The 27,218-nt window shown below is 36.3% G+C and overlaps 1 protein-coding gene across 1 annotated transcript in view; it reads left to right on the top strand.

Annotated features, from left to right (window-relative positions):
• KAT6A (lysine acetyltransferase 6A) overlaps window positions 1-27,218 on the top strand; it is a 114,127-nt gene that overhangs the window by 57,716 nt on the left and 29,193 nt on the right. Inside the window, exons 3-8 of the mRNA XM_040643220.1 lie at window positions 228-336; window positions 4,017-4,132; window positions 4,945-5,026; window positions 7,310-7,445; window positions 8,775-9,091; window positions 14,843-14,961. Coding sequence (XP_040499154.1) covers window positions 228-336; window positions 4,017-4,132; window positions 4,945-5,026; window positions 7,310-7,445; window positions 8,775-9,091; window positions 14,843-14,961 — 879 coding nt within the window. The remainder of the gene's footprint in view (window positions 1-227; window positions 337-4,016; window positions 4,133-4,944; window positions 5,027-7,309; window positions 7,446-8,774; window positions 9,092-14,842; window positions 14,962-27,218) is intronic.

Consider the following 27,218-nt stretch of genomic DNA (forward strand, 5'->3'; position numbering starts at 1 on the left):
TACGATTTTTTGGACCAAAGTTGTCACTTCAAGGACTGGTGGTAAAGGTCCAGCCAAAGCAGGCTTTGTAAAAATTCCCTTACTTAGTTGAAGATTTAGGAGAGTGATACAGTTATCTTACAGTTGCATGTAACTCTCATAGGAATTTAAAACTGTAATTTTAATGTCTTTGTATTAATACTAAAAAAAAGTACTCATACCTGAGTGAATTGTTTTTTCCTTTATAGCCTGTTGCTGAACCAATCCCCATCTGTAGTTTCTGTCTTGGTACAAAAGAACAAAACCGAGAAAAGAAGCCAGAGGAACTCATCTCCTGTGCCGACTGTGGCAACAGTGGTATGTAATCCCCTGGATTCCTTCTGACATATGTTGTCAGGCAATAGGGAGGTGTATTTAACTGAGATGGTATCCTTGATCCTTATAAAACTAATATTTTTATTTGATTCTGGTTTAAGGTAACTGAGACGCGCTTCTAGACAAGGGAGGGATTTAAATGTATAGTTGAAATGTTTTATTCAGTTAATTTAAATCAGGTCTTAGTTTTGTTTTTTGTTTTTTATAAAAATCTTTCCATAGATTTATTTTTTCCTGTTATCTTTATATTTGATGATCAAACATCTGTTCAAATGAACAGCAATCAGTTGGAAATTATTGCTCATTTCTTTAATAATCACTACTTATCTTTCTTGATTTAAGCATCAGGCTGTATGAATAGAACCAGGATGATAACAGATTTGTTTTTCTTGATAGAAACTTACATATTCACATTGGGAAATGGAATGTTGACACTGCAGTTTAGTGAGCTGTGTGAAATCCTGGGCTCTAAAAATGATTTGCAAAGACTCTCCTCGTTTGTCAATTCCAGAGATATTCTTGGTCTATATTTTCAGAACTTACAAGTTTTTGTAGGAAGGCCATATTAGTAAACCAACATTATACATTACCTTTGATCATTGGCTTAATTTTTAGTGTTTTATATCTGTAACAATCATGATTTAGTTGAGAAACCAGAAACCACTCTAGGTAGTTCAAGAGGGAAGAAATTTAATACCAGGACCAGATGTTTGTGAAATTGTTAGAAGGGCTGCAGAGGAAAGCTCTAAGCTGGGCTTTAAGGACTGATGCTGGAATATCACAGAACTGACCCACCAAGGGAGTCACTTATATCTGTTCCATTTGGAAGAGGTGGAAGCAGGAGGCTGCTACAGGACTGTAGCTGAATTTGGATCTTGAAAGGCTGAATTTGGCCATCACCACAGTTACCTCTGGATAGCCGTGAAGGTGAAGAGTGGATAGGTACTGGCATTTTCATGACTGTCAGTACCAGGAGAAAAGTAGTCTTTGTTTCATTTCTCCCTTTCAAAAAATCACTCAAACATGTCCAGTTGGTAGAATTTAATTCACATCTAGAGCCTAGCTGCAAAGGAGTCTAGGAAGGATAGCTTTCAGCTTTTTTGTTTTTATTTACAGAAGGTTTTTGAAGGCGGCCGCAAGAGATCTTGGGTGGTAGGTAACCATATCCAGCATAATATCACAAACCAAAATGAGCTCTGGATGGATTTTACAGTTAAATATAAACCATAAAATCATAAAATATTAGACAAAACCATAGTGACATATCGTACATTGCAGTGATTTCCAAACTATTTTCGTAGTAGAACCCTTAAAAAATCATGTGGAACCCAAATATATAAAACAGATGAAAAGAGATCTGCTCAGGTGAGGTGGGAATAAAATGGTGGTGTTGGGGTGGGGGGGAGAGTTGTGTGATAACCCTGCCTTGTAAGACGCATTATATTTGAGGTGGTCTCTTAAGTTCTTTACAATTTGAAAACAATAGAGGGAACTTTTAAATAACTATTAGAATAAATAACTATTGGTTACCTATTGCTGTAGAAATAAACTATTCCAAAATGTAGCAGCTAAAAGCAACAACATTTTTTAATTTCATATGCCTGTTGGTCAGGAATTTGGGAGTGGCTTACCTGAGTGGTTTTGACTTGGGATCTTTCATGAGGTTGCAATCAGGATTTTAACTGATACTCAGTCATCTGAAGGCTTCCATTCCATGATGACTGACTGACCTGGCTGGCAAGTTAATGCTGCCTGTTGACAGAGAGCCTCAGTTCTTTGCCATGTGGACTTCTTCATAGGGCTGCATGTGTGCCACACCATGGCAGCTGGATTCCCCTGAGCAGGTATCTGAGAGAGACAGAGAGCAAGTGGCATCTGCAGTATCTTTTATTACCTAGCCGTAGCCTGTCATTTCATCAGGGAACTACACAAAGTGTCAGTTGGTATTCTTGCCAAAAGGCAAGAATGTTTGGAGGGCAGCTCGGAGGCTGGCTATTACAGTAGCCAAGGAAGGAAATTACGGACATAGTCAAATATATGACAGTTGATACTTTCCAAACTGAGAACTAAAATACCCAAAATTAAAAAAAAATTTTTTTTAAAGGATTGTTTGGGGAAAATAATTGCATTAAATATGGTAAAGGGCCAAAAGCTATAAAGTGTAAAGAGCATGTTTATATTTCTAGCATAAAGTGCAAAGGTCAGAGCCTGTGAACAGGTAGTTTATATGAGAGAAAGTTAACTGTTGGACATACTAAGAAAACATTTTACCCAGGTAATAATAAGCATGCACTCCAGCGCAGCAGCGAGGTGTGATTTTATAGCTTTTATAATAATAAAATTTGAACCATAAGAGAACCCAAACCTAGAGCTGATGAAATTGTGGTAAAACATTTGTACTTTGCTGGTAGCACTAGATATTATATCAGAGGATTTGGAAACATGGTTTGGCAATGCATATCTACTTTTCAAGCTACAGAAATGTTTCTTTCATTTCACTTACCAACCCCACTTTCAGGAATTTATTTTAAGGAATTAATCTAAAAGAAGGAAAGAATCTGTAGACATAAAATAATTCATTGTAGTATTCTATTATGGGTAATAGTTTAAATAGTTAACAGTAGGGAAATGGCCAGGTAGGTTATAGGGTATCAACTCAGTGGAATTATTCCGTTTAAGGAATATAAATATAATGTTTACTTGAGTAAAAGGATGAAGAAAAGCAAAATAAAACTGTACGTACTCTACAATTAAAACTGTGCAAGAGCTTTTAGCAAGTCTAAATAGGAAAAATAGAACAGGGAATGGCTATCTAGGAAGAAGAGATTATGAATGAGATTTTTACATTTTCTCATTTTCCTTTAATGTCAGTGATGTTTTGATAATAAGCTTCATAGATCTCATAAGAGAGAAATTTATTTAGGAATAGAAAGGAGAGGAGAGAAAATAATTCAACCAGCCCTTTCTCTCACCAAAGAAAAATAAACGTAACCAACTTTTAGAGGAAAGGGACAAATCTTTTCAGAGTGAGGGAAGATTTGCTTTCTTAAAATTTTGGCAATCAAACGGATACTAACTCTTGGAAAAGGAAACTTTTTTCCCTGTTAATTCTAATCACAATAGAAATATTGCTTAGGTTTTAGTTTTTAGCTAAAGTAACTTACTTTAAATGATGGGATTTAATAAGAATATATTTTTGGTTATAAAAGTAATATGTTATTGTTTAAAAATTGAGAGCACAGAAGGGTGTGAAATGGAAGGTAAAATCCTTCTCCTTGAAAGTGTTTATAGCTTCATATCCTAGGATATTACAGTTGCAAACAGTTTTTGTGTATCCTTCCAGAAATGGCCTAGGAATGCTATGTATTGGTATACATATAAGCATGTATACTCACATAATAATTTAATGCAGGCTTGATAAAAGTTAGGAGTTTGTCAGGTTTTTCATAATCACATTGGGGGGTGGTGGCGTACTAAGTACAGTTTAGCATCAATAAAACTGAATAGGAATGCCAAGTCCTGATGATTGGCAAGCTTCCAAGGGCATCTCTTCTTGATATATATCTTGATTTAAGGTAATTGCCTTTTTCTGCATCATTCCTTTAATACAATTACAAAATGATCCTTGATTGTTTCATTTGAGAATTTTCTCCTCTTACTAGGTCATCCATCCTGTTTAAAGTTTTCCCCTGAACTAACGGTTAGAGTGAAGGCCTTACGGTGGCAGTGCATTGAGTGTAAAACGTGCAGCTCCTGTCGAGATCAAGGCAAAAATGCAGTGAGTATCTTTGCCTTCTCATGTGAATATTTCACTTAGAAGTAGAATGTGCAACTGGTATTTTCCTCTAAGTAGTATTGGCTATTTTTCAGTCACTTGGTCCAGCAGAATTTGAAACAGGAGTCTCTTTAAATTACACACCATTAGTTTAGAATACTCTTTGAGATTTGGCTTCTTTCTAGATGGTTTCTAAAGCACCTTAATTAATGTTTGCAGACAGACTAAGCTACTTTAAAGAAATAGTCCTTTTTCTTTTTTAAGATTTTGTTTATTTATTTGACAGAGACAGTGAGAGGGGGAACACAAGCAGGGGAGTGGGAGAGGGAAAAGCAGGCCTCCCGCTGAGCAGGGAGCCCAGTGGGATGCCGGGCTCTATCTCAGGACCCTGGGATCATGACCTGAGCCAAAAGTGGATGCTTAACGACTGAGCCACCTAGGTGCCCCTAAAGAAATACTCCTGAATTTTTTTTGGGTAGCGTGGAGGCATTCACTTAGGAATGATCAGTTAGTTTATTAACACAAATCATCCTTTTTTCTTTTCCATTAGAAAACTAAAGTTACCTTATATCTGATTACTGGATAAACTTGAAAGTTATGAAACTGTAGTTCTTTATTCAATTTTGGTTGAAGCAAAACTTGTGCTAACTCAGACTGTCCATTTACTCAGTTAATACAAATTGAAGAAACTTTTACTGTTATGGTAGCTCATCTCCTTTATGAGATCATTGAAGATTCCTAGGTTTTATGAAGTTGTGATCCTCACATGTTTTTGTTTCATAAGGTTAAGCAAAACTGTCCTTTCTCTTTTTTAGGATAACATGCTCTTTTGTGATTCCTGTGACCGAGGCTTTCACATGGAGTGTTGTGATCCGCCACTCACCCGGATGCCAAAAGGTGAGAAATACTTTCTGAAATCAGACTGGCAATATAAAGGGCATGTTAATGAAAGTACCTTTTATGTACTTTGCTAAATGAAAGAATAATTTGCATCTTTCTATTTAGGATTGTATAAGTAGGAAGAGAGCTGTCACCTTAAAGGTGGGGACAGTCTGTTGAGGCATCCTAACATTCTTATGTGTATGGATTTATTATTTTCCTCTATTTTCAATGTTTGAGTATCCATGGAGAGTGAAGTAGTTCATTTATGAATGAATATTTGCCAGTCCTATAGCTAGAGGACAAAATACTTGCCTTACGTAATATTTTGCAATATCTCTTTCTGTAAAGGAAGAAATGAAATTGTATTAGATCATGTTGATTATATCAGTATTGATCACTGTTCATCACTTTTGAAAGGCCTAGAGCTATTAGTCTCTGGTTTATTCAAAACTTTAAAAAATGTTTTAATAAAATAATTTGCAAACAAATAATTTTTGTGCCCTAACTCATAAGAGTACAGCTTAATGTTACTCTGTTCTTTTGACTCCTGTTCCTTGAAAGGTATTTGGTTGGAATATAATTGCCTGTTGGTTGAGCTTCCATCTTATATGCTTACAGTTCCTTAAAAAAAAAAAAAAAAAAAAAGCCAGTTAGTCTCTCCTGCTTTTGCCTTATCACAAATTCCATTTTTAGCTCTGATTTTGTGACTTAATAGGTATCTTAAGTAAAATGCTTATAGGATATCTGATAATTTCTTCTTGGAAAAAATTTTCCTGTGGATGGAAAGGGACTGAACCTTAGGTATAGGCAAGTTATTCTACTTAGGATCCTACTTGAGTCCCTCTTATGTCATTCTGTTGGTTGTTACCTTTTGAAAAGTCTTAGATTTATATGTATTGGAAGAATAAATACCCCCTTTCCTACCTCTTCCATTTACTTGAAGTCTGGGCAAAAGGCCTTCTGAGAATCCTTCAAGATAAGAAAGGTTTTCTTAGGACTTCATTCCTGTGTGTAGTGCCTACAAAGAAGTTTCATTGCAGTTTAAAGCAGGAATCATTTTATTTTCAAGTAATTGCAGACTTCCAGAAAAGTGGCAAAAATAGTACAGAGACTTCTTATTGCCCCCATCACCAGCTTCTTCTAATATTAACATCGTATAAAACCATAGTACAATTACTGAAACCAGGAAACTAACATTGATATGATACAGTTAACTAATCTGTAGACCTTATTTGAATTTGTGGTCCAGAATCCAGTCCTGGATTTCAGATTGCATTTAATTGTCATATTTCCTTAGTTTCTTCCTGTCTGTGTTAATTCTTCAGACTGCCTTTCTTGACCTTGACACTTTTGAAGAAACTGGTCAGCTATTTTGTAGCAAGTCCTTAAATTTGGGTTTGTCTCTTTCTTTATCATTGATTAAATTAAGATTATGAAATTTGATAAGAACACCACAGAAGTGATATTGTATCCTTCTTAGTGCGTTGTAGTGTGGGTGTATAATACAAATACGTCTTATTACTGGTAATGTTAACTGTGATCACTTGATTACAGTAGAAACCTGACTTCAAAGTTACTCTTTTTCCTCCTTGTGCTAATTTTAGCATCCATCAGTGTGATTGTTGTTTGCACTAATTTAGTTTGGTGTTTACGTGATGATGGTTTTTTTGCTTCCGTCATCCCTTCTACATTTATTAATTGGAATTCTAGAAGGAAGAGGTACCCCTTTTCCCATTTATTTGTTCAGTTATTAATGGACTCATGGATATTTATTTTACTCAGTGGGTTATAATCCATTGATGTGATTATTTCTTTTTTTGCTCAGAATGACCCAGATTTGGCTATTGGGAGCTCTTTCAAGTTGGCTTCTAAGTCCTTTTGACATGCCTTCCTCACTTTTGAGCACTTCTCCATTTTCTGGCACCATAAGATGTTCCAGGTTATCAAGTATTTTCCTTGCTTCAGTCCTGGAATTAGTTCTTACTCTATGGAAACCTGGCTTCTTTTCTTATAGAATGGTAATTGGAAACTAATATCTGTCAGGGGTAGAGCAGGGCTTTTTAACTGAGGATCAGTGGAATTCAACCGTATGTGGGCTTCAGGATACTTGTGAGTCTTTTTTAGTTGTTGTAGAATTTTGTGTGTATATGTTTTCATGTTTGTTTTTCTAAGGGGCTTTCATCAGATTTTTAAATGGGAGTCCTTGACCTGAGAGAGGTTAAGAACTCCTAGAGTATCTGAACTCTTTCCGTGTATCTATGTCTATTGTACTTTATGTGGAATTTTATTTTTTTATAGGCATGTGGATATGTCAAATATGTCGACCTAGGAAAAAAGGACGGAAACTTCTACAGAAGAAGGCAGCACAGATAAAACGGCGCTATGCTAACCCAATAGGACGTCCGAAAAACAGGTTAAAGAAACAAAACACGGTGTAAGTTGTACTTGTGGCAAGGTGAGGGGAGAAAAGGATAGGGTCTTCTCTCTAGTGTAGGAGTCACTTGTTTGCTTTATGAAAAAAATTCCAGTTGTTACAACTGGCACTTTTATGTAATAATAATGGCTATACTTACTGAACTCTTAATAAAAAGTGCCAAGTTAGAATAAGTCCTAAGTGCCTTACGATGTGTTAATCATTTAATTTTCCCAACAATCAAATGAAGTAGTATTGTTGTTATTACTCTTATTTTTCAAAGGAGGAAACTACAACACAGAAAGATTAACTTGCACAGTTCATAGTAAGTGTTGAACTGGGATTAAAACCCACAACTAGTTTGGCACCAAAGTCTAACTCTTAAACACTGCCTTATATTGCTGCTCTTATGTAAACAAGAAAGAAAAAATGATGTCACAGCATTTCGCAGATTCCTCTCCTGATGTGGTCTCAGTAGTTTATCTATATTTCATGTAAAAATCACTGGATAACTTTTACTGTTGAGGTCATAGCCAAGTCCCATTTCTATGTCCTGATGTAAAATAAAATAATGTGTTTTCATCTGTTAGCAGAAATCAGGGGTATAATTATCTTTTGTGGACTAGGAAACTGGGCTATGTCTGGAGGATGCGGGACAAGATTCAGTAGCTAATTCTTTTTTTTTTTTTTTTTTGAGTGTCTATAGTAATTTCCTTTTGATGATATGTAAGATATCTTTAAACCTGTATTCTTAAAAATTTTACCTATTTTTTCTACACTTTAGACTGTTTTGAAGATAATAACTGAAAGGAATGGGCATTAGCAGCTTGAAATACACAGCACCAGTATTGTAGTGCATATTTTAAATCTTAAATCAGGCTTTAATTTTCCTGTAAGATCTTTTGATTCCTGACTTTCAGAGAGTATTCCATCCTTGTGTTTAGAGGTAAAAGTGTAACTCTGAGTTGGTACAGAGATCATAGGACCTAATACCTGAAGGGTCTTAATTGTTCTCTGGTCCAACTCTCATTTTATAGATGAAGACACTGGTTTTTAGACAATTTGATTTCTCTAAGATGTATAGCTAGAAAGTAGCAGAATTATGACTTAAACATGCCTTCTGACTCCCAACCTTAGGATTCTTTTTGCTATAAAATACTAGACTTTCCAGAAATATTATTTCTAATAACAGTATTACTTCTCATTCCTATAATATTTATGGTTTATGGAATATTCTTAACAATATAGTTTTTAAATAAAGCTATAGGTTATTTACTAATTACATGTTATATATTAAATAAATATTTCTTTTTTAATAGTTACCCTTTTCCCTGTTTGATTTTTTTTTAGATCAAAAGGCCCCTTCAGCAAAGTTCGAACTGGTCCAGGAAGGGGCCGGAAACGTAAAATCACTCTTTCCGGTCAGTCAGCATCGTCATCAGAAGAAGGATATTTAGAGCGAATAGATGGTTTGGACTTCTGCAGAGATAGCAGTGTCCCCTTGAAGTTCAACAAGAAAACCAAAGGGCTCATTGATGGCCTTACCAAATTCTTCACCCCTTCCCCCGATGGGCGGAAACCTCGAGGGGAAGTGGTAGACTACTCTGAGCAATATAGAATCAGGAAAAAGGGCAACAGAAAATCAAGCACTTCAGATTGGCCCACAGGTAAAAATTCACTTAGAAGCAAAATGTATTCCCAAAGTGTATTATTTGGAATAACCTAGTTATCTAGAATAGATTTATATTTGATTATTATCTGTGGTTATGGACTAGAAGAACATATTAAAGATACATATCTAGATTAAAGTAAGGTGGTGACTATGGCAGGGATTGAGAGGCTGGAGATGAAATTGCAAGAATGGGTAAAATAGGAGCTCTTAGGCAAAAGCTGGTGTTTTTTTGTTTTTTTTTTTTTTTGTTTGTTGTTTGGTAGAACCACAAAGAATCTTAGAAATTTAAGGTCTGACCTTAAATCAGGGATATCTTTACATTTCATAAATTACAAAACAAATCATGTGATGAGCGACATGATGCTTACTTTATTTCCATAAGGAAATTAGAAAAGAGTGTGGGTAGATAAAATGCTATTGATCTAAACATAGAGAAAAGACCAAAATATACGTATGATAAGGTCACTGATTTTTCTACTTTAAATCTTGGCAAATATAGTTGTAATATTTCATGAATTATACTTTAAAAGAGAGAAAGAGAGAGAACTACAACTTCAGACCATTTACTTATATATCAGGATAACTCTCCTAGTTTTCATTTATTTATTTAAAATTCTGTTTATTGAAACTAAAAAACAAAAAGAAAAATAATTCACCCATTTCTCTTACCCTCTACCTCCCACCTTTCTTCTGGCAAACCACCAATCTGTTCTCTGTATCTATGAGTTTGGTATGTATGTAGGTATGTATGTATGTATGTATGTTATTTATTTATGCTGAATAATATTATACACATACACCACAGTTTCTTTAATCCATTGATGGATTAGGTTATTTACATATCTTGACTATTGTAGATAATGCTACGGTGAACATGGGGTGAATATATCTTTTCAAATGAATGTTTTCGCTTTCTTTGGATACATACCCAGAAGTGGAATTGCTGGATTGTATGGCAGTTCTGTTTTTAATTTTTTGAGGAACCACTATACTGTTTTCCATAGTGGCTACACCAGTATAAATTCCCATCAACAGTGCGCAGAGGTTCCCTCGTCTCTGCTTTCTCACCAACATTTGTAATTTCTAGTCTTTTTGATAATAGCCATCCTGACAGGTGTGAGGTGATACCTCCTTGTGTGTGTTTTTTTTTTTTTTTAAGATTTTTATTTATTTATTCAACAGAGATAGAGACATCCAGCAAAGAGAGGGAACACAAGCAGGGGGAGTGGGAGAGGAAGAAGCAGGCTCATAGCGGAGGAGCCTGATGTGGGGCTGGATCCCAGAACGCCGGGATCACGCCCTGAGCCGAAGGCAGACGCTTAACCGCTGGGCCACACAGGCGCCCCCCTCCTTGTATTTTTGATTTGCATTTCACTGTTGATTAATGATGTAGAGCATCTTTTCGTGTACCTTTGGCCCATTTTTATGTCTTTGCTGGGAAAATGTCCTTTCAGATCTTCTGCCCATTTTAAAATGGATTGTTTTTTGTGGGGTGTTTTTGTTTCTGGTTTTTTTGGGGTTTTTTTGGGGTGGGCGGGGAGAGAGAGTCGTGGAGGTGGGGGAGGCCGAGGGGGGAGAGAATCTTAAGCAGGCTGCATGCCCAACACAGAGCTCAACACAGAGCCTAACACAGGATTCGATCTCAAGACCGTGAGATCTTGACCTGAGCCAAAATCAAGAGTCAGACGCTTAACCAACTGAGCCACCCACGTGCCCCGTGGGTTGTTTGTTTTTTGCTATTGAGTTGAATGAGTTCTTTGTATATTTTGGATGTTGACCCCCTATTGGATATATGATTTGCGAATATCTTCTTACATTTGGTAGGTTGCCTTTTTATTTTGTTGATGGTTTCATCTCTGCAGAAGCTTTTTAGTTTGATGTAGTCCTGCTTGTTTGGTTTTGCTTTTGTTGCTTTTGGTTTCGGTATGAGATTTAAAAATGATCATCAAAAAGTAGGGGATTACTGCCTGTGTTTTCTTCTAGGAGTTTTACAGTTTCAGGTCTTAAATTCAAGTCTTTAATCTATTTTGAGTTAGTTTTTGTGTGTGGTATAAGAGAGTTGTGTAGTTTCATTCTTTCACATGTGACTGTCCAGTTTTCCCAACACTATTTATTGAAAAAACATTTTTCCCCCCATTGTATATTCTTGGCTCCGTTGTTGTAATTAATTGACCATATATGCATGGGTTTATTTATAGGTGCTCTGTTCTGTTGCATTGATCTCTTTATCTGTTTTTATACCAATACCATACTGTTTTAATAACTGTAGATTTGTAATGTAGTTTGAAATCAGGGAGCTTTAGTGCTTTGTCCTTTTTTCTCAAGATTGCTTTTGTTATTTGGGTTTTTTTGTGGTTGCATACAAATTTTAGACACCCCCCCCCCATTTTTGGGAATAATGCCGTTAGAATTTTTGGGGGAATTGCATTGAATCTGTAGATGGCTTTAGGTACTGTGGACATCTTAACAATATTCTTCCAATCCATGAGTGTGGAATATCTGTCCATTTATTTGTGTCTTTAATTTCTTTCATTAATGTCATTTATATGTGTGTACACACACATACACACACACACACACACAGTGTTTTGTCTTCAATGTACAGGTCTTTCACTTGCTTGGTTTAATTTATTCCTAGGTATTTTACTCTTTTTGGTGCAATTGTAAATGGGGTTGTTTTCTTAATTTCTTTTTCTGGTAGTTCATTAATAGTGTGTATAGAAACAATTCAGATTTTTGTGTATTGGTTTTTTATCCTTCAAGTTTACTAAATTCATTTATTCTAACAGTTTTTTGGTGGAGTCTTTAGGGTTTTTTCTATATATTATGTCATCTGCAAATAGTGATGGTTTTACTTCTTCTTTTCCAACTTGGATACCTTTTTTTTTTTTTTTCCTTGCCTAGTAGCTCTAGTTAGGACTTCCAATCCTATGTTGAATAAAAGTAGTGAGAATAGGTAGCCTTGTCTTGTTTCTGATCTTAGAGGAAAAGCTTTCAGCTTTTTACCATTGAGTATAATGTTAGCTGTGGGCTTGTCATATATGACCTTTATTATGTTGAGGTACATTCTCTCTGTACTTGATTTGTTGAGAGTTTTTATCATAAATGGATGTTGAATTTTTCAAATGCTTTTTCTGCATATCTTGAAATGATCATCTGATTTTTATCTTTCATTTTGTTATTGTGGTGTACCGACTGATTTGTAGATATTGAACCATCCTTGAATCTCTGGAATAAATCCTGTTTGATCATGGTGTATGACCCTTTTACTGTATTGTTGAAATCAATTGGCTAATATTTTGTTGAGGATTTTTGCATCTATGTTCATTGGGGATATTGACCTGTAATTTTCTTTTCTTGTGGTATCTTTGACTGGCTGAGGTAATGCTGGCCTCATAAAATGAGCTTGAAAGCATTTCCTCTTCTATTTTTTGGAAGAGTTTGAGAAGGATTGGCATTAAGTGTTTTTTGAATATTTGGTGGAATTCACCAGTGAAGCTTTTGTTTGTTGGGAAGTTTTAGATTATTGATTCAGTCTCCTTAATAGTAATGGGTGTTTTCAGATTTTCTATTTTATCATGATTCAGTCTTGGTAGGTTGTATGTTTCTAGAAATTTATCCATTTCTTCTAGATAGTCCAGTTTTTTTTGGTATAATTGTTTGTAGTAGTCTCTGTGATTTTTGTATTTCTGTGTTATCAGTTGTAACATCCCCTCTTTTTATTCATTTCATACTTGTGTATCAGGCTAAGTTCCCTAGTTTTCAAAGTAGAAGAGATCTGTAGTGAAGACTTAATAGTGTAGCAGTTAATTCAAGTAAGAGATGAGAAATTTTGATTAACTGTCTTGCTAAAGCTTAAACTAGTCTCATTGCTATTTAGTGGCTTGAGTTTACAGACTTAACCCTGTGAAGGAAGTATAAAAGTGTCTGAGGAAAGTAGAAGAATGAGAATGGACTCTTTTGGATCACAAGGGCCAAAAATGTAGTATCTCATATACTGTAAGAGAATTTCTTAATGTTGATTTCCTTCCCCCGGGTATCTCATTGGTGATTGTATTCACTGCTTCTTCATTCGTGCTTATATAAATGGTTGATTGGTCCAGCACAGGAGAGGGAATCCTCATCATTGACAGGTCCCCCTTTTTATGCTATATTGATTGGCTATCACCAGACTGGCAATCAACTAATTACTCTGTAAGCGTTTGAATACTTTTCATGTCTTTATCAGCAATGTACACTGTAATTCCACTCTGAGTATGTTTATCTGAGAAAATATGCAAGCCATTTAGGTTGGACTTAGGAGGAAAGAATCTAAAACAGATCCTAGTGAAAGGCATTTTTGAATTAACTATTTCACTGGAGATAGATTATTACAAGAGCTTCCTGGAAGGTTTTAGAAATAGAAATTATTAGAGAAAATGTGTAAAGTATATGGAGAATCAATATTGACTTTTTGCATTGGTGTGAGTTTTTGCTGTAATTGGCTTTGTAAGTTTATGAATTGTAGAGTTTAAGGAACAGTCTGCACCATCTGATAGAATGCTGTTGAATGCTGTACTAAATCTGTGCCTGCATCCATCTTTGACATGCACTAGGGGGCATTAAAGTCACGTAGTATCTTCAGATACATGTTTTTCAATTTGGGAATATTTTCAACAGTGAGTCCTTGTCCTTATTATTCTTATACTAGGGAATAACAGACAGCCTATATGTCTATTTAATTTGAAAAGAACTGTCACAAATTGGTCTTTTCTGCCATACTTATACAAACAGGAAATTAGTCCATCAGCAGTGTCATCTTCAAGTGCAGAAGATAATGATCTACATATTCCCCCAATACTCCTTTCATGAATTTCCTTGTCCATGTGAGGAAGATACATCATTTACTGAATGATTATTATAATTTCTCATACTTACCCAGAGGATTATCATCTGTGAGTCTCAGATTTGTGGAGTTTTGCTTATTTAATAGGGGAGGGGAGTGTGGTAGTTATTTCAAAGGTTATCTTCTTGCTGAGCTGAAAATGTACTGGCCTTACGAAGATCACAGGATTATTAAGATTTATAAAAGGAACAAATTTCACGTGTTTTGGTTCCATGTGATGAAAATCATGTCCTGCTGTAACATAAACTTCCATACTACCAAAAAATGAAAAAGCGATATTTGAATGTTGATATATTAAATTCATACTAAAAATTTGGTATTCATATTATTTCAAAGTTTCATATTCCTTAGACCTTTTTTCTGTTCTGCTTTTGTATATATTATTATTATTTAAGTTTTTATTTAAATTAGTTAACATACACAGTATAATATTGTGTAATATTAGTTTCAGGTGTACAGTACAGTGTTTCAACACTTCTATATGTCACCTGGTGCTTATCATACTTCTGTATATATTATAATATGTAATTGTGTATATTATATATTCATATATATGTATGTATATATTCATGTATATATCATAATATACTAAAATATGTATCAATGAAGTTGAAATTTAGTTATGTAATAATTTTAAGAAGTTTTAGGACAGGTCAGGTTTTCATTATAAGCAGATATAATATGTACATGCTATTTATTATCCCATCTTTCTAGGTGTCAGTTTATTGCTATCCTCTTCTCTTACGAAAATAATATTAAGGTGTTCAAACTGAAATAAAGGCTTTTGAAATTTTTCCTAGTTCATATATTAAACTAAGGATAATATTAATAACATGTGAGCCCTTTTTTTTTTCTGTGCAGACAATCAGGATGGCTGGGATGGCAAACAAGAAAGTGAGGAACGGCTTTTTGGGAGCCAGGAAATCATGACTGAGAAAGATATGGAATTATTTCGTGATATCCAAGAACAAGCACTGCAGGTAAAGTTGGATAGTCAGATTGGACAAATAATTTGGTCATGGACGAGAAACAGGGAATTAATTGTCCTGGGGTAAAGAAGTAACAGCTATTCATTTATCTATCTGATCTGCAAATAGATGTGGTTTGTGTATGTACATAGTTCTGCTGGTTAACATATTCCATTTATTTATTTATTTATTCATTTATTTATTTATTAAGATTTTATTTACTTATTTGACAGAGACAGCCAGTGAGAGAGGGAACACAAGCAGGGGGAGTGGGAGAGGAAGAAGCAGGCTCCCAGCGGTGGAGCCTGATGTGGGGCTCGATCCCAGAACGCCGGGATCACGCCCTGAGCCGAAGGCAGACGCTTAACGACTGCATCACTCAGGCGCCCCAACATGTCCCTTTTAAACCCATTATGACTGCTTTGGTTTTGCAGATAAACAGGTTTCTTTTGGCTACCAGTGCTTTTTTGAATAAAGATTTTATTTCTTTCTTTGAGAGAGAGAGAGAGCACACGTGCGCATGAGCACGAGTGGGGCAAGAGGGAGAGGGAGAAGCAGACCCCCCTGAGCAGGGAGCCCGATGTGGGGCTTGGTCCTAGGACCCCAGGGTCATGAACTGAGCTGAAGGCAGATGGTTAACCCACTGAGTCACCCAGGTGCCCCTTTACTACCAGTATTTTTTTTTTTTTAAGATTTTATTTATTTATTCGACAGAGATAGAGACAGCCAGAGAGAGAGGAAACACAAGCAGGGGGAGTAGGAGAGGATGAAGCAGGCTCCCAGCGGAGGAGCCTGATGCGGGGCTCGATCCTATAACGCCAGGATCACACCCTGAGCCGAAGGCACACGCTTAACGACTGAGCCACCCAGGCGCCCCTTTACTACCAGTATTAAATGAGTTTGCTTTATTTATTTTCTGTCTCATGTATGAAGAAGAGTTTGGGATTTGACCAGCCAAAAAACAAAAACCAAGCTTTTTTCAAGTGATAAAACACCCATATTCATTACTGCTAGAAATATTTATTAAATGCTTTTGCCTTAATCCTTTGGGACATGTAGCAAGATACAAACATATAGACAGAGAACCTACTTATGCTTCAGATGCCGAAGATGCCATAGTGAATGACAGGATTCCTTCTCGCAAGTATAGTCTAGGAGAGACTTGTAAATAAATAATTTCATTCATGTGGAAGGTTTAATTGTAGGGTACATGGTGTTTTGGGAGAATAGGGAACAAGCATCTACCTATGCCTGGGGAGGTCAAAGGAGGATTCATTGAGGGAAAATGCTATATGAGCTCATCTTAAAGAATATGTATGAGTTTATCAGGATAACAAGGAATGGGGTCCCATATAATCAGAAGGAAAAGAAATGCAAGACTTGAAAATGGGGGAAAACATGCTTAATTGTGGGAATAAATAAATTTTCACATAGGATAAAGAATATTAGGTGTAGATAATGATAAGAGATGAGATTGGAAAAGTGCAAGGGCTAGATCATAAAGGCTCTTCTAGATTATGTTCATTTTTCTTGTGTCTTTTCTTTCTTTGCCACCAACTCTCACTATGTTAGCCAAGTTGAGTTCTATCTTTTGTCTTGAAAGTAAGAGTTTATAAGGCTGGTGCTGGGGATTCCTGTTGTATAGGTGACACTCTTTGGGTTAAGAAACCCATTTGTGAATAGATTGTTTGTGTAGGTCATTATGCGAGTATTTTTGAAAAATAAAAACAACAGTATAACTAGTCAAACATTTGATGAGCATTCTACCATCTACCAAAATATTGGGTTTGAGTCAGCTAGATCTTGGTTCAATTTGTGGTTTGTCATTTACTGACTTCTACTTTGGGAGGGTTGTTTAACATCTCAAGGCACATTTCGTTTCCTACCAATAAGAAAAAGTACTATAGATGCTGTAATAGAAATTTACATAGTGTTCAGTGGAAATTCAGAGGAGGAGGTAGTTCCTTTTTTGAGGAACTTTTTTTTCCTAAGTTATAGACATAATGGTAATGTCCTTTTACTCCTGCTCATTTGTGTATATTTCCTAAAAATAAGGATGTTCTTGCACATGATCATAGTTTGATCATCAAATCGAGAATTTAACAGAGATAAAGTATATTATCCAATCGGAAGATTTTATTCAAATTTTGCCAGTTGTACCACTAATGCTCTTTTATAGCAAAAGGAAAAAACAACTTGCCCTGGGTTGTTACTCAGTGTAGGATCACGTGTTTCATATAATTGTCATGTCTCCTTAGTTTCCTTTAATCTGGAACAATTCTTCAGTCTTTATCTTCCATGATTTTGACATTTTTGAAGTGCATAGGTCATTTATTTCATAGACTGTCCATCCCTTTGAGCTTGTTTTATGTTTCATCATGATTAGATTCAGGTGATCCACTTTTGGCAGAAACACTATAGAGATGATATGTCATCTGCGCATGGTATCGGGAGGTATGTAGTATCTATGTGTCCTGTTACAAGTGATGTTAACTCTGAACACGTCGTTAAGGGGGAATTTCTTCTCTGTAAAATTATTTTCTTTCTGTAAGTATCTTCTGGCAGTACACTTTGAAGCCATGTAAATATCCTGTTTCTCATCAAACTTTTACCCACTGGATTTAGCATCCAGTGGTGATTCTTGCCTGAAACTATTACTTGTTGGTTGCTAAACAGATGATTTTCTAATTCCATCATTTCTTTTATGGTGTTTACTAATTGGCATCCTACTGTAAGGAAAGCCTTTTTTTCTTCTCATTTATTTACTCATTTTATTGAGACTTGAAAATTCTTATTTTATGAATTATAATTTTATTGCTATCAGTATTTATTTTGATGCTTACATTGTTACAGATTTGGGCAGGGGAACCTCTTCAAGCCAGCTACTGTGTCCTTTTGACATGTCTCCCCGTCTTTTTTTTTTTTTTTTTTTTTTACTTTGTCCAATGTATTCAACTCTTTTTTAAAATTGAGGTGTAATTGACGTATAACATTCTGTTAGTTCAGGTGTACAACATAATGATTCATTGTTTGTATATATCATCCTTACTTTTGACCACAGCAATATGTTCTCGGCTCTTACTGTTCTAGCTATAGATTCAGCCATTTCTCTAAGAATCCTTGCTTTCTTTTAGTGGAGAGTGGGAGTAAATGGCAGTTTGGTCCTTTTACTGGATCGGGTCTCTCTTTCTCTATTTCATACTCCGTATTTAATCCATCAGCAAATCCTAATGGTTCCAACTTCAAAATATATCCAGAATAGGACTACTTCTTACTCTTTATACCTTTACTATCTTAGTCTGAGCCACCACTGTCTCTTGATTGGGCTGTTGTAATACCCCTGGACTAATCTCCTTGCTTCTGCTTTTCTCCTTCACCCCAGTCTCTAGTCTGTATTCTTTATACACGGGCCAGAGTAAATATTTTCAAACTTAAGTTGGATCATCCACTCTTCTGCACAGAAAACCTTTAATGTCTTTCAGTCTTGTTTAGAATTTTTAGTATACGTGCTGCTGAAGCAAGCACTTGCTTAGAATTTTTAACAACCAAAGTCTTTGTCTTTATCTTTAGACCCACTAGCATCTCCTGGCTGCCTTTTTCTTTGGCTACTCCCCCTTGTTCTGGCCCTTGTTCACTTGACTCCAGCCACAGGACTCCTCTTTCTCAGACACACCAAGCACCCTCCTGCCTCGGAGCTTTTGTACTTACTACTCCCTCTGTCTGGATTGCTTCTCCTTTAGTCTAGATGTCTGGTTGGCAGGAGTTGGAATAATAGTGGTGTGAAGAGAAAGGTCGACTAGAAGGAGTTAAAAGGGATGCTGAACCTTGCTGAGGCCCAGTGGAGACAATATAAATTTGTATCAACAGTAATCTAGCTAACTGTGTGTTTCTCCCAGCATTTTATTAAACTTGTGATTGTCCATGTGTGTATCTGGCACCAAGGAGATAAACAACTAGATTTTTGAATTCTTGATTTGTGTTTATTTTCATTGGCAGTGAACTAAAATTGTTATGAAGGTGGTATTTCTCCATGAGTTTTTTTCATTTAGTATTCATGTGCCTGGCATGGTATGAGAGCTGAAGGGTGAACAAAAAGACATAGACTCTATTTTCATGAAGCTTTCAGTTTCATTAGCGAGGCAATAAAGCAGTAAATGGTCATATATATAAACAGTCATATAAATAAATCATGAATTACAAACCAGTAAGTAATAGGAAGAAAATAAGAATGCAGCAAGAGATTATAACAGGGGCTTCCTGATCTAGATTGCTGGAGGTTGGGATTCCTCTTTTAAGGAAGTAATAATTTACTCAGAGATGTAAAAGATGAGTAGAAGGTCAGCAAGTCAAAGAGCTAGAGAGAAGAATGTTCCAGACATAGGAGAACTGCCTGTGTAAATGTTTTGAGGCATATATAAGAACTCTGTAAATTTGAGGAACTGTAAGAACACCAGTATAACTTGAGTACAATGAATAAAAGAGTCACACAAGATGAAGCTGGAGAGAGAGGCTGAGGAAAAAGTTAGGATTTGGGTTTTTATTGTAATTGTAGTAGGAAACCATTGAATAATTTTAGTAAGGAAATAGGATCAGATTTGCATTAATTTTTTTTCCTCGCCACTATATGAAGAATGGGTTAGAATTAGGCAAGAGTGGAATACGGAAACCCTATTTAGAGGCTTTTGCAGTGATTCAAATGAAAGAAGTGGCTTAGACGAGAGAGGTGGCAGTGGAAATGGGAGAGAAGTGGATGGATTTAGAATATATTCTAGAGATGGAATCAGCAGAACTTGGTGATAGATTTGATGTGTTGTTTAAGGGAGCAAGAGGACATCAGGGTTGACTCCCTGGTTCTCTGACTTCATGGAATAGAGAAAGTGGGTTGAAACCAATTGGGAAAGTTACCATTAGTTAAATTGTATGATGTTTTGAAAACATTTACAAAGATAATGCATGAAGTAATTTTTGAGAGACTGGACATGGCAGAGCAGAAGCTTGTTCAAAGTTTGTTTCAAAAACATTGCAGGAAGATTACAGGGCCTTAGGTGATCTTACAGCTGCACTAGTAAAAGATAAGTGATACAGGAATTAATTTTGGAATTCATCCAGCCAACAACTTATCATTTATTGCATGCCGTCTTGGTTCTAGGAACTGTGCTAGGTGTAGAGGCTATGAGTAAGATACAGTTTTTATTCTCACCGAGAATACGACTTACCATGTAGTGAGAAATGTGCCCAGAAAAGCAAATCCAATATTTGCTCATAGTGATTTTATTGAGTAATTAAGTTTTGTATGATGCATTATCAGATTGAGTCAAGAATTAGTGAATTGTTTATAAGAAAGGGCCATCTATTTATTCATTTTGATTTTTCTTTTTTTTTTCTTTTTTTACTTCAGAAGAAGTAAGAATATCATTTATCTGGTACTATGTTTCTTCATTAGCTATGCAGTGAATATGTTCATAAAAGAGCCACCTCTGAAAAGAAAAACAGAAGTATGAGAAATTAGTAGTTATAGGCTTTTGTTCTGGATTTTTTTTTCAACAGTTAACTTATGGGCCTGGAAGAAATGGTTTTTCTTAAAAGTTCCATCACCAGAAAGAAGCATTTATATTCAGCTCATCCCATTGGAACATAATAGCCTTTTTGAAATATATACAGTGATTTTTACATAAAATATCACCAAATAGCATGTTATATTTCCATACTAATTTTAATGCTTTCTAATTTTGAAGAATTTGATTGGTTTTTGTGGGGGCTTTTTGTATGGTTATGGAAAGTTAACAGAGCATTTTTGAAATCTGGGCTGTTAATCTTTTTCTTTGCATAAAGAATTGAACAGTTATTAGAAATGGAATAAACTATATTCAGCAACTCTCCTAATCCTGTGAGGTAAGGATTGTTATTACCATTTTACATAGGAGGAAACCAAGACTTTTAGTTAAGTGACTTTCCTGAAGTTATATAACTAGTAATGGCAGAAGTAGAGTTTGAACTCAGGCCTGTGTGGCTTCACATCTTATGCCCTTAATCACAATAATGTCCTGCATTACGCTGTTAAAAAAAAAAAAGTTATAGAGGCATCAAAATCGTAAGGCATGCACTAAATCCAAGTAGGGAAAAGTATATAGAAGATAAACAGCAAACAGTGACATAAGAATACGAATTAATGTAACTCATTGCTATATTAAATGATACAGATTGTTCCATATGTTCAGAGTATACTAAGATTAGTAGGAGTTGTTACGATCTGAGATGATTACAGAAGAAGCAGGCTTAAGAGGATGATTCAGATTTAGGTAAATGGAGAGAATGAGGGCTTACCAGGGTAGGATAAACAACATTAAGTTGAGCTTTGAGGAATGAATGACAACTATAAATATGAGAGACATTGTGATTATTGGTCCATGAGAGCAACAAATACTTGAGGGCCTAATATATGCAAGTCACATTGTGGAGATGATGTGGAGGACACCGTAGTTGCTCATAAAGATGTCATAGTACAGATAGTCCTTGCTTTGCATGGTACTGTGTTAATGGAAACGTGCCTAGTGGAATCGTGTCCATTCTTTATACATTTCTGTGGTGACTGAGATTTGATCTCCGTTTAGATAGTCATGTTTGTGTTAACATGGCATCATATAAAGCAAGAACTGCTTGTATTTAGTTTGATAGATAAAACAATGAATTTTTGTTGGGCAATGGTAAGAAGTACATTGAATAACCAGTATAGGGCTGAATCTTGGAGGGCTTTAAAAGCTAGTAGTGGGGGGCAGGCACCTGGGTGGCTCAGTTGGTTAGGCATCTGCCTCTTGATTTCAGCTCATGTCATGGTCTCAGGGTTGTGAGACTGAGCCCCACATCAGGCTCTTCGCTGGGTGTAGAGCCTGTTTAAAATACTTTCTTCCTTTCCATACTACCCCTCTTCTCTCTCTCTCTCTCTCTCTCTCTCTCTCTCTCTCTCTTTAAAAAAAAAAAAAAAAAAAAGGCTAGTAAGAGGACATGAGTCTTGGCATGCCAGGATTTAGAAGTATCCCCATGACTGCTTTTTTGTTGTTGGAATGATTTCTCTTTGGTACTGGTAAAATTAGAGATGGGGAATGGGAGGTTGTTTTAGTGTCTTAGGCATTTACCCATTAATTACAAGTCACATATTAAAGGCTAGTTAAATGTATTTTGAGTTCATTTGTTTGACAGGTTAGCACGATTTTATTGAGTATTTATTAAGATAGTGGTTAAGAGCCTAGGTATTAGAAACAGCCTGCACAGGTCCAAATCCTACCTCTGCTGAGTGACCTTACTTAATAGATTTGTTGAAAGGATTCAATGAGTTGATATTTGCAAAGTGCTTAGTGTGTCATTCATATAATGAGCACTAGATAAATGTGAGTTTCTGCTAGTTATCTTGGTGCTAGGTGCTAGAAATACTTAGGTAAATAGAAAATGTGTCCCTGTTCTCCAGTTGAAGAGATATTTATAAACAAAGCCATGTGGTTAGTAATAGATACCCTTTTACTGTGTGCCGGGTACTACATATAGCATTATATATCAATTTTTTTCATTTAGTACAACCTTATTACTTATTCCTGTTCTACAGATGAAGAAATGAAGCCTTAGAAAGATTGTCTTACCTAGAGTCATATAGTTGTTATTATCAGAATCAGTATTTGAACCCATCCAGTCCGACTCCAGATCCTTCCTTAACTCTTAATTTCTAGTTCATGGTATCATGCTACCATAGAGATATATATAAGATGAAATGAGAATGAACAGGAAGGCATCTGTCTAGGGATGTTAGGGGAGTCTTCATGGAAGAGGTGATACTTGAGCAGGCCGTTGAGGGAATGAGTAAAAACTTACTATTGGGCAAGAGGAGGAGGGCATTTCAAGAAGACCGGTTTGGGTTTGAGAAAGCTTATTGAACCCTTGGAGCTGCATGCAGCTTGTTTGGCTGGAGTTCAGGTAAGAGATGAGATTGAAATTAAGTATGGACCAGATCACACAGGTCCCATGGTTCATGTTAAGAAGTTTGTACTTCATTTTTTAGTTACAGGAGTTCTTTCAAGTAGTTAAATAGCTCTTGAGGAGCTATTGAAGACTTTAAAAAGAGTGACATAGTTGTATTTGTGCTTAGAAACTCAGCTTTGGTGATACAGTGAGTCGTGGATTGAATAAGACCTGAACAAGGACATCTACCAGTCCAATGATTACAATAATTAGAATAAAAAGTGACTGGGACCCAAACGAAGGTGGAAGAGATACAGTAGGCAGAGATTTTGAGAAAGATTGAGGATTGAATGGGAAAGATAGGGTTTTTGGAGTTGGGGTTGAAGGAGAGGGCAGAACCAGATAAATCTCCCAGTGTTCTTCTGTTTTGAGTAGGTGATACTAAATGTGGAAAGAGGAGCTTTTTTGATAGAAGAAGAGACCTTCCTTACATAAATTAGGGGCTTGTATGAAATCTAAAATGGAGGATTTCTATAGCCTAGTATATATATGTATATGCAGGTCAGGAGGGTTTCCCGTAGGAGATATCAGCAGACGGGTGATAGATGAAACTAAGTAGGTAATAGCTGAGGTTGTTATCATAGATAACATCTAACAATAAATATTACTGAGTACAGGTTACCATCTGCCAGGTGCTGAAGATACAACAGTGAACAAAAAAGATTTTTAAAAAAAATCCTCATTAGGAGCTTACAGTTTCGTTGGGACGGGGCTAGGTTAAAGTAAATGGTATACCATGTGGTAGTGTTATGGAGAAAAAGCAAGGGAGGGAGACAAAATTCAGAGGCAAAGGATCGTTTTGTGCAGTTTTAAATTGTTGGGTTAGGGACTGTCTGACATTTAACAGAAACCTGAAGGAGGTAAGAGAATGAACCATGTGAGTATCAGGGGGAGTAACATTCCAGACAGGGGAGCAGAAATGCAAAGGCCCTGAATTGGGATTTGTACTTTGCATGGTCAAGGAAACACAAAGAAGGCCAGTGTAGTTGGAGCCGAGTAAGTATGAGGTAGAATAGAAATTAGGTGATGAGAGGACAGAAAGGTATTGGGAGGTCAGATATGATAGGGTTTTCTAGGTCATTATAAGGAGTATGGCTTTTATTCTGAGTGAGGATCCCTTGGAGGATTTTGAGTAGAAGAGTGACTTAAGTTTGAACAGAATTACTCTGGCTTCCTTGTAGATTGAGGCAGAAATACAAAAACAAGAAGGAAACTTAAGAGGCTATTAGAATTATCCAAGTAGGAGATAACAGTGGTTTGGATCATAGTGCTAGGGGTAGAATTGGAATTCTCATTATGTTTTGAAGGTGGTAGACCATTAGGATATGCTGATGGATTAGATAGTGAAACAAGGAATTAAGGAGGAGCAGGTTTGAGGAAAAAAGATCAGGAGTTTGATTTTGAACACGTTAAACTTAAGATTCCTGTAAGGCATTCAGGAGAGGAGATACCAAGTAGACAGTGGGATATATGTGTCTGGAATTCAAAGCGTAGGTCTGGGGTGAAAACGTAAATGTAGAACGTGTCAGTGAGTTGGTGGTACTAAGAGGAAGGAGACTAGATGAGGTCACCAAAGGAAAGGGCAGAGCTCTGAGGAGTCCTGAGGTACTCCCAACTTTTAGAGATTGGAGAAAGGAGGGGCGCCTGGGTGGCACAGCGGTTAAGCGTCTGCCTTCGGCTCAGGGCGTGATCCCGGCGTTCTGGGATCGAGCCCCACGTCAGGCTCCTCTGCTGTGAGCCTGCTTCTTCCTCTCCCACTCCCCCTGCTTGTGTTCCCTCTCTCGCTGGCTGTCTCTATCTCTGTCGAATAAATAAATAAAATCTTTAAAAAAAAAAAAGATTGGAGAAAGGAGAAGGAATGGCCAGTGGAGGAGGAAAATATTGGAGCTATTGGTTCCTTACGAACGAAGTGAAAATATTTCAAGAAGGAAGGAATGGAAAATTTTGTGGATATGTCAGATAAATTGAGGACTGAAAATTGACCATCAGATTTAGTAACATGGAGGTGAACTTGTGAAGCAGTTTCCATGAGGGAAGGCGAAGATGAAAATATAATTGGAGCTCATTCAGAAAGAAATAGAAAAAGAGAAATGGGTTATAGAGGTAATACGGGGCTACTCTTTTGAGGTAGTTTGCAATTAAGAGGAACAGAGAAAGAGAATAGTTGGATGAAGATGTGAGGGCAAAAGAACATACCCATTTTTTTAAACGTGGAAGAAATAATAGTGGTTTATATGCTGATAGGAATGATCTGGTGGAGAGAAACCTGATGATGCCAAAGAGGGAAGGGAAGATTGTCCAGTGGGCAAGAGAAAGCACTGACTTTAGATGGGAGCACAGACAGTTGAGCTATAGTATTAAGGAACGACAGGTTCTGTGGGCATGGAGGGTAGACGTGTAGATGTGGCTTGGAAAGCTGTGGAAGTTCTCTTTTGACTGCTTCTTAGTTTTCCAGTGTAGTAGGAAGCAAAGGCATTGATTGGAAGTGAAGATGAGCTAAGAGGTGTTGGGACTTGAGGAGATAGGAGAAAGTATGAAGTAATTTTTAAGGAAAATGGGAGAGTGAATGGAGTTAGAGAAGCATCAAAGGGCCCATTTGAGGTTAGTAGTTAAGAATTATAAATTGAGAACAGCGTGATGCTGTGTTTTTCTCTAACCATATTCAGATGTTGGATTATATGGAGACGTGAATTTAACCAGAGTTGGGATTTTGTCATTGCATCGGGAGAAAAGCAGGGAAGCTAAGTATATATGCAAAGATGAGGTAGAGTAAAAGACCTTGGAATCTAAGCTGGATAAGGAGAAAAGAGGGCATACGGAGTGTGAAAAACTGGTAGGGTCACTGGATTAGAGGTCCTATGGAGAGAAGGGATAATAGGGCTGAAGATAAACTCCTAGACTTTATCAGTATGTAATGGTAAAGCAAGGGAAATATCTTGAGTGTAGATGAACAAAAAAAGCATTGGGGAAGAAAGAGACATCTACAATTCTGAAATCCAGACTCCTGAAAACTTAACAAAAAATTACTGTGGTAAAATAAAAATAACATAAAATTTACTATCTTATGTATTTTTAAGAATACAGTCCAGCGGCTATATGGGTACACATTGTTGTGCAGCTATCACCACCATCCATCTCCACAATTTTTTTTGTCTTCCTCGACTGAAACTGTACCCATTATACCATAATTTCCCTTTTCTCCTTCCCCTAGCGCCTGGCAATCACTATTCTACTTTTTGTCTTTGAATTTAATTCCTATAGGTAAGCCTCAGTGGAATCATAAAATATTTGCCCTTTTGGTCTGGCTTACTTTACTTAGCATAACTTCTTCAAGGTTCAGCCAGGTTCATTCAGAATTCCCTTACCGGAGTTTATATGTATATTTATCACTTGGTAAATATACCATGAATGTTTATCCATTCATCCGATGGACGGTTGAGTTGATTTTACCTTTTGGCTGTTGTGAATAATGCTGTTATGAAAATGGATGGGCAAATACCTGTTTTGAGTCCCTGCTTTCATTTCTTTTATTCTTCTATTGCTGTTTCATATGGAAATTCTGTTTAATTTTTTGAGGAACTGCCAAACTGTTTTCCACAGTCCCTGCACCATTTTACATTTTCACCAGCACTGCTCAGGGATTCCAGTTTTTGTACTTCCCCTCCAATGCTTGTTATCCTCTGTTTTTTCATAGTATCATCCTAATAGGTGTGAAGTGGGATATCTCATTGTGGTTTGCAATTGCATTTCCCTAATGATTAGTGATTTTTTTTCATTTGCTTATTGGCCTTCTGTTTATCTTCTTTGGAGAATGAAACAATATATACAATTCATTTTACAGCAAGATCTCACTTACCTAAACAGAATTGTTGACAAAACATGGTGGGAACTGACATGAGACTACATATTCTTTACTTATCCCATTTAATATGAATATTCATATGCTCTGCTAAAGAAATATTAGTGTGTCTGATTATGGAGTGTTGCCCCAAATCCTACCGGGACTGTCGATTTCAGATACATATATAATACTTCGCTAACAACAGAAAAATTCAAGATTCCAAGGCACATTCTATTTGAAGGGTTTTGGATAAGAGTCTGTGAACTTGTAGCTTCACTTCTTGGGAAACTAAGTTCCAGTTCAAAAAAACTCAAAACTTTGGAATTCAGAATATTAATTAATCGAGGGCAGTGTGTACTTTGTATCTCATTTCTCCCATTTTGTTCTTTTCTCTCTTTATTCTTCACTGTTGATGTTCCTT

This window comes from Ursus maritimus, unplaced genomic scaffold (assembly GCF_017311325.1).
Source record: "Ursus maritimus isolate PB19 unplaced genomic scaffold, ASM1731132v1 scaffold_28, whole genome shotgun sequence".
Lineage (NCBI taxonomy): Eukaryota > Metazoa > Chordata > Mammalia > Carnivora > Ursidae > Ursus > Ursus maritimus.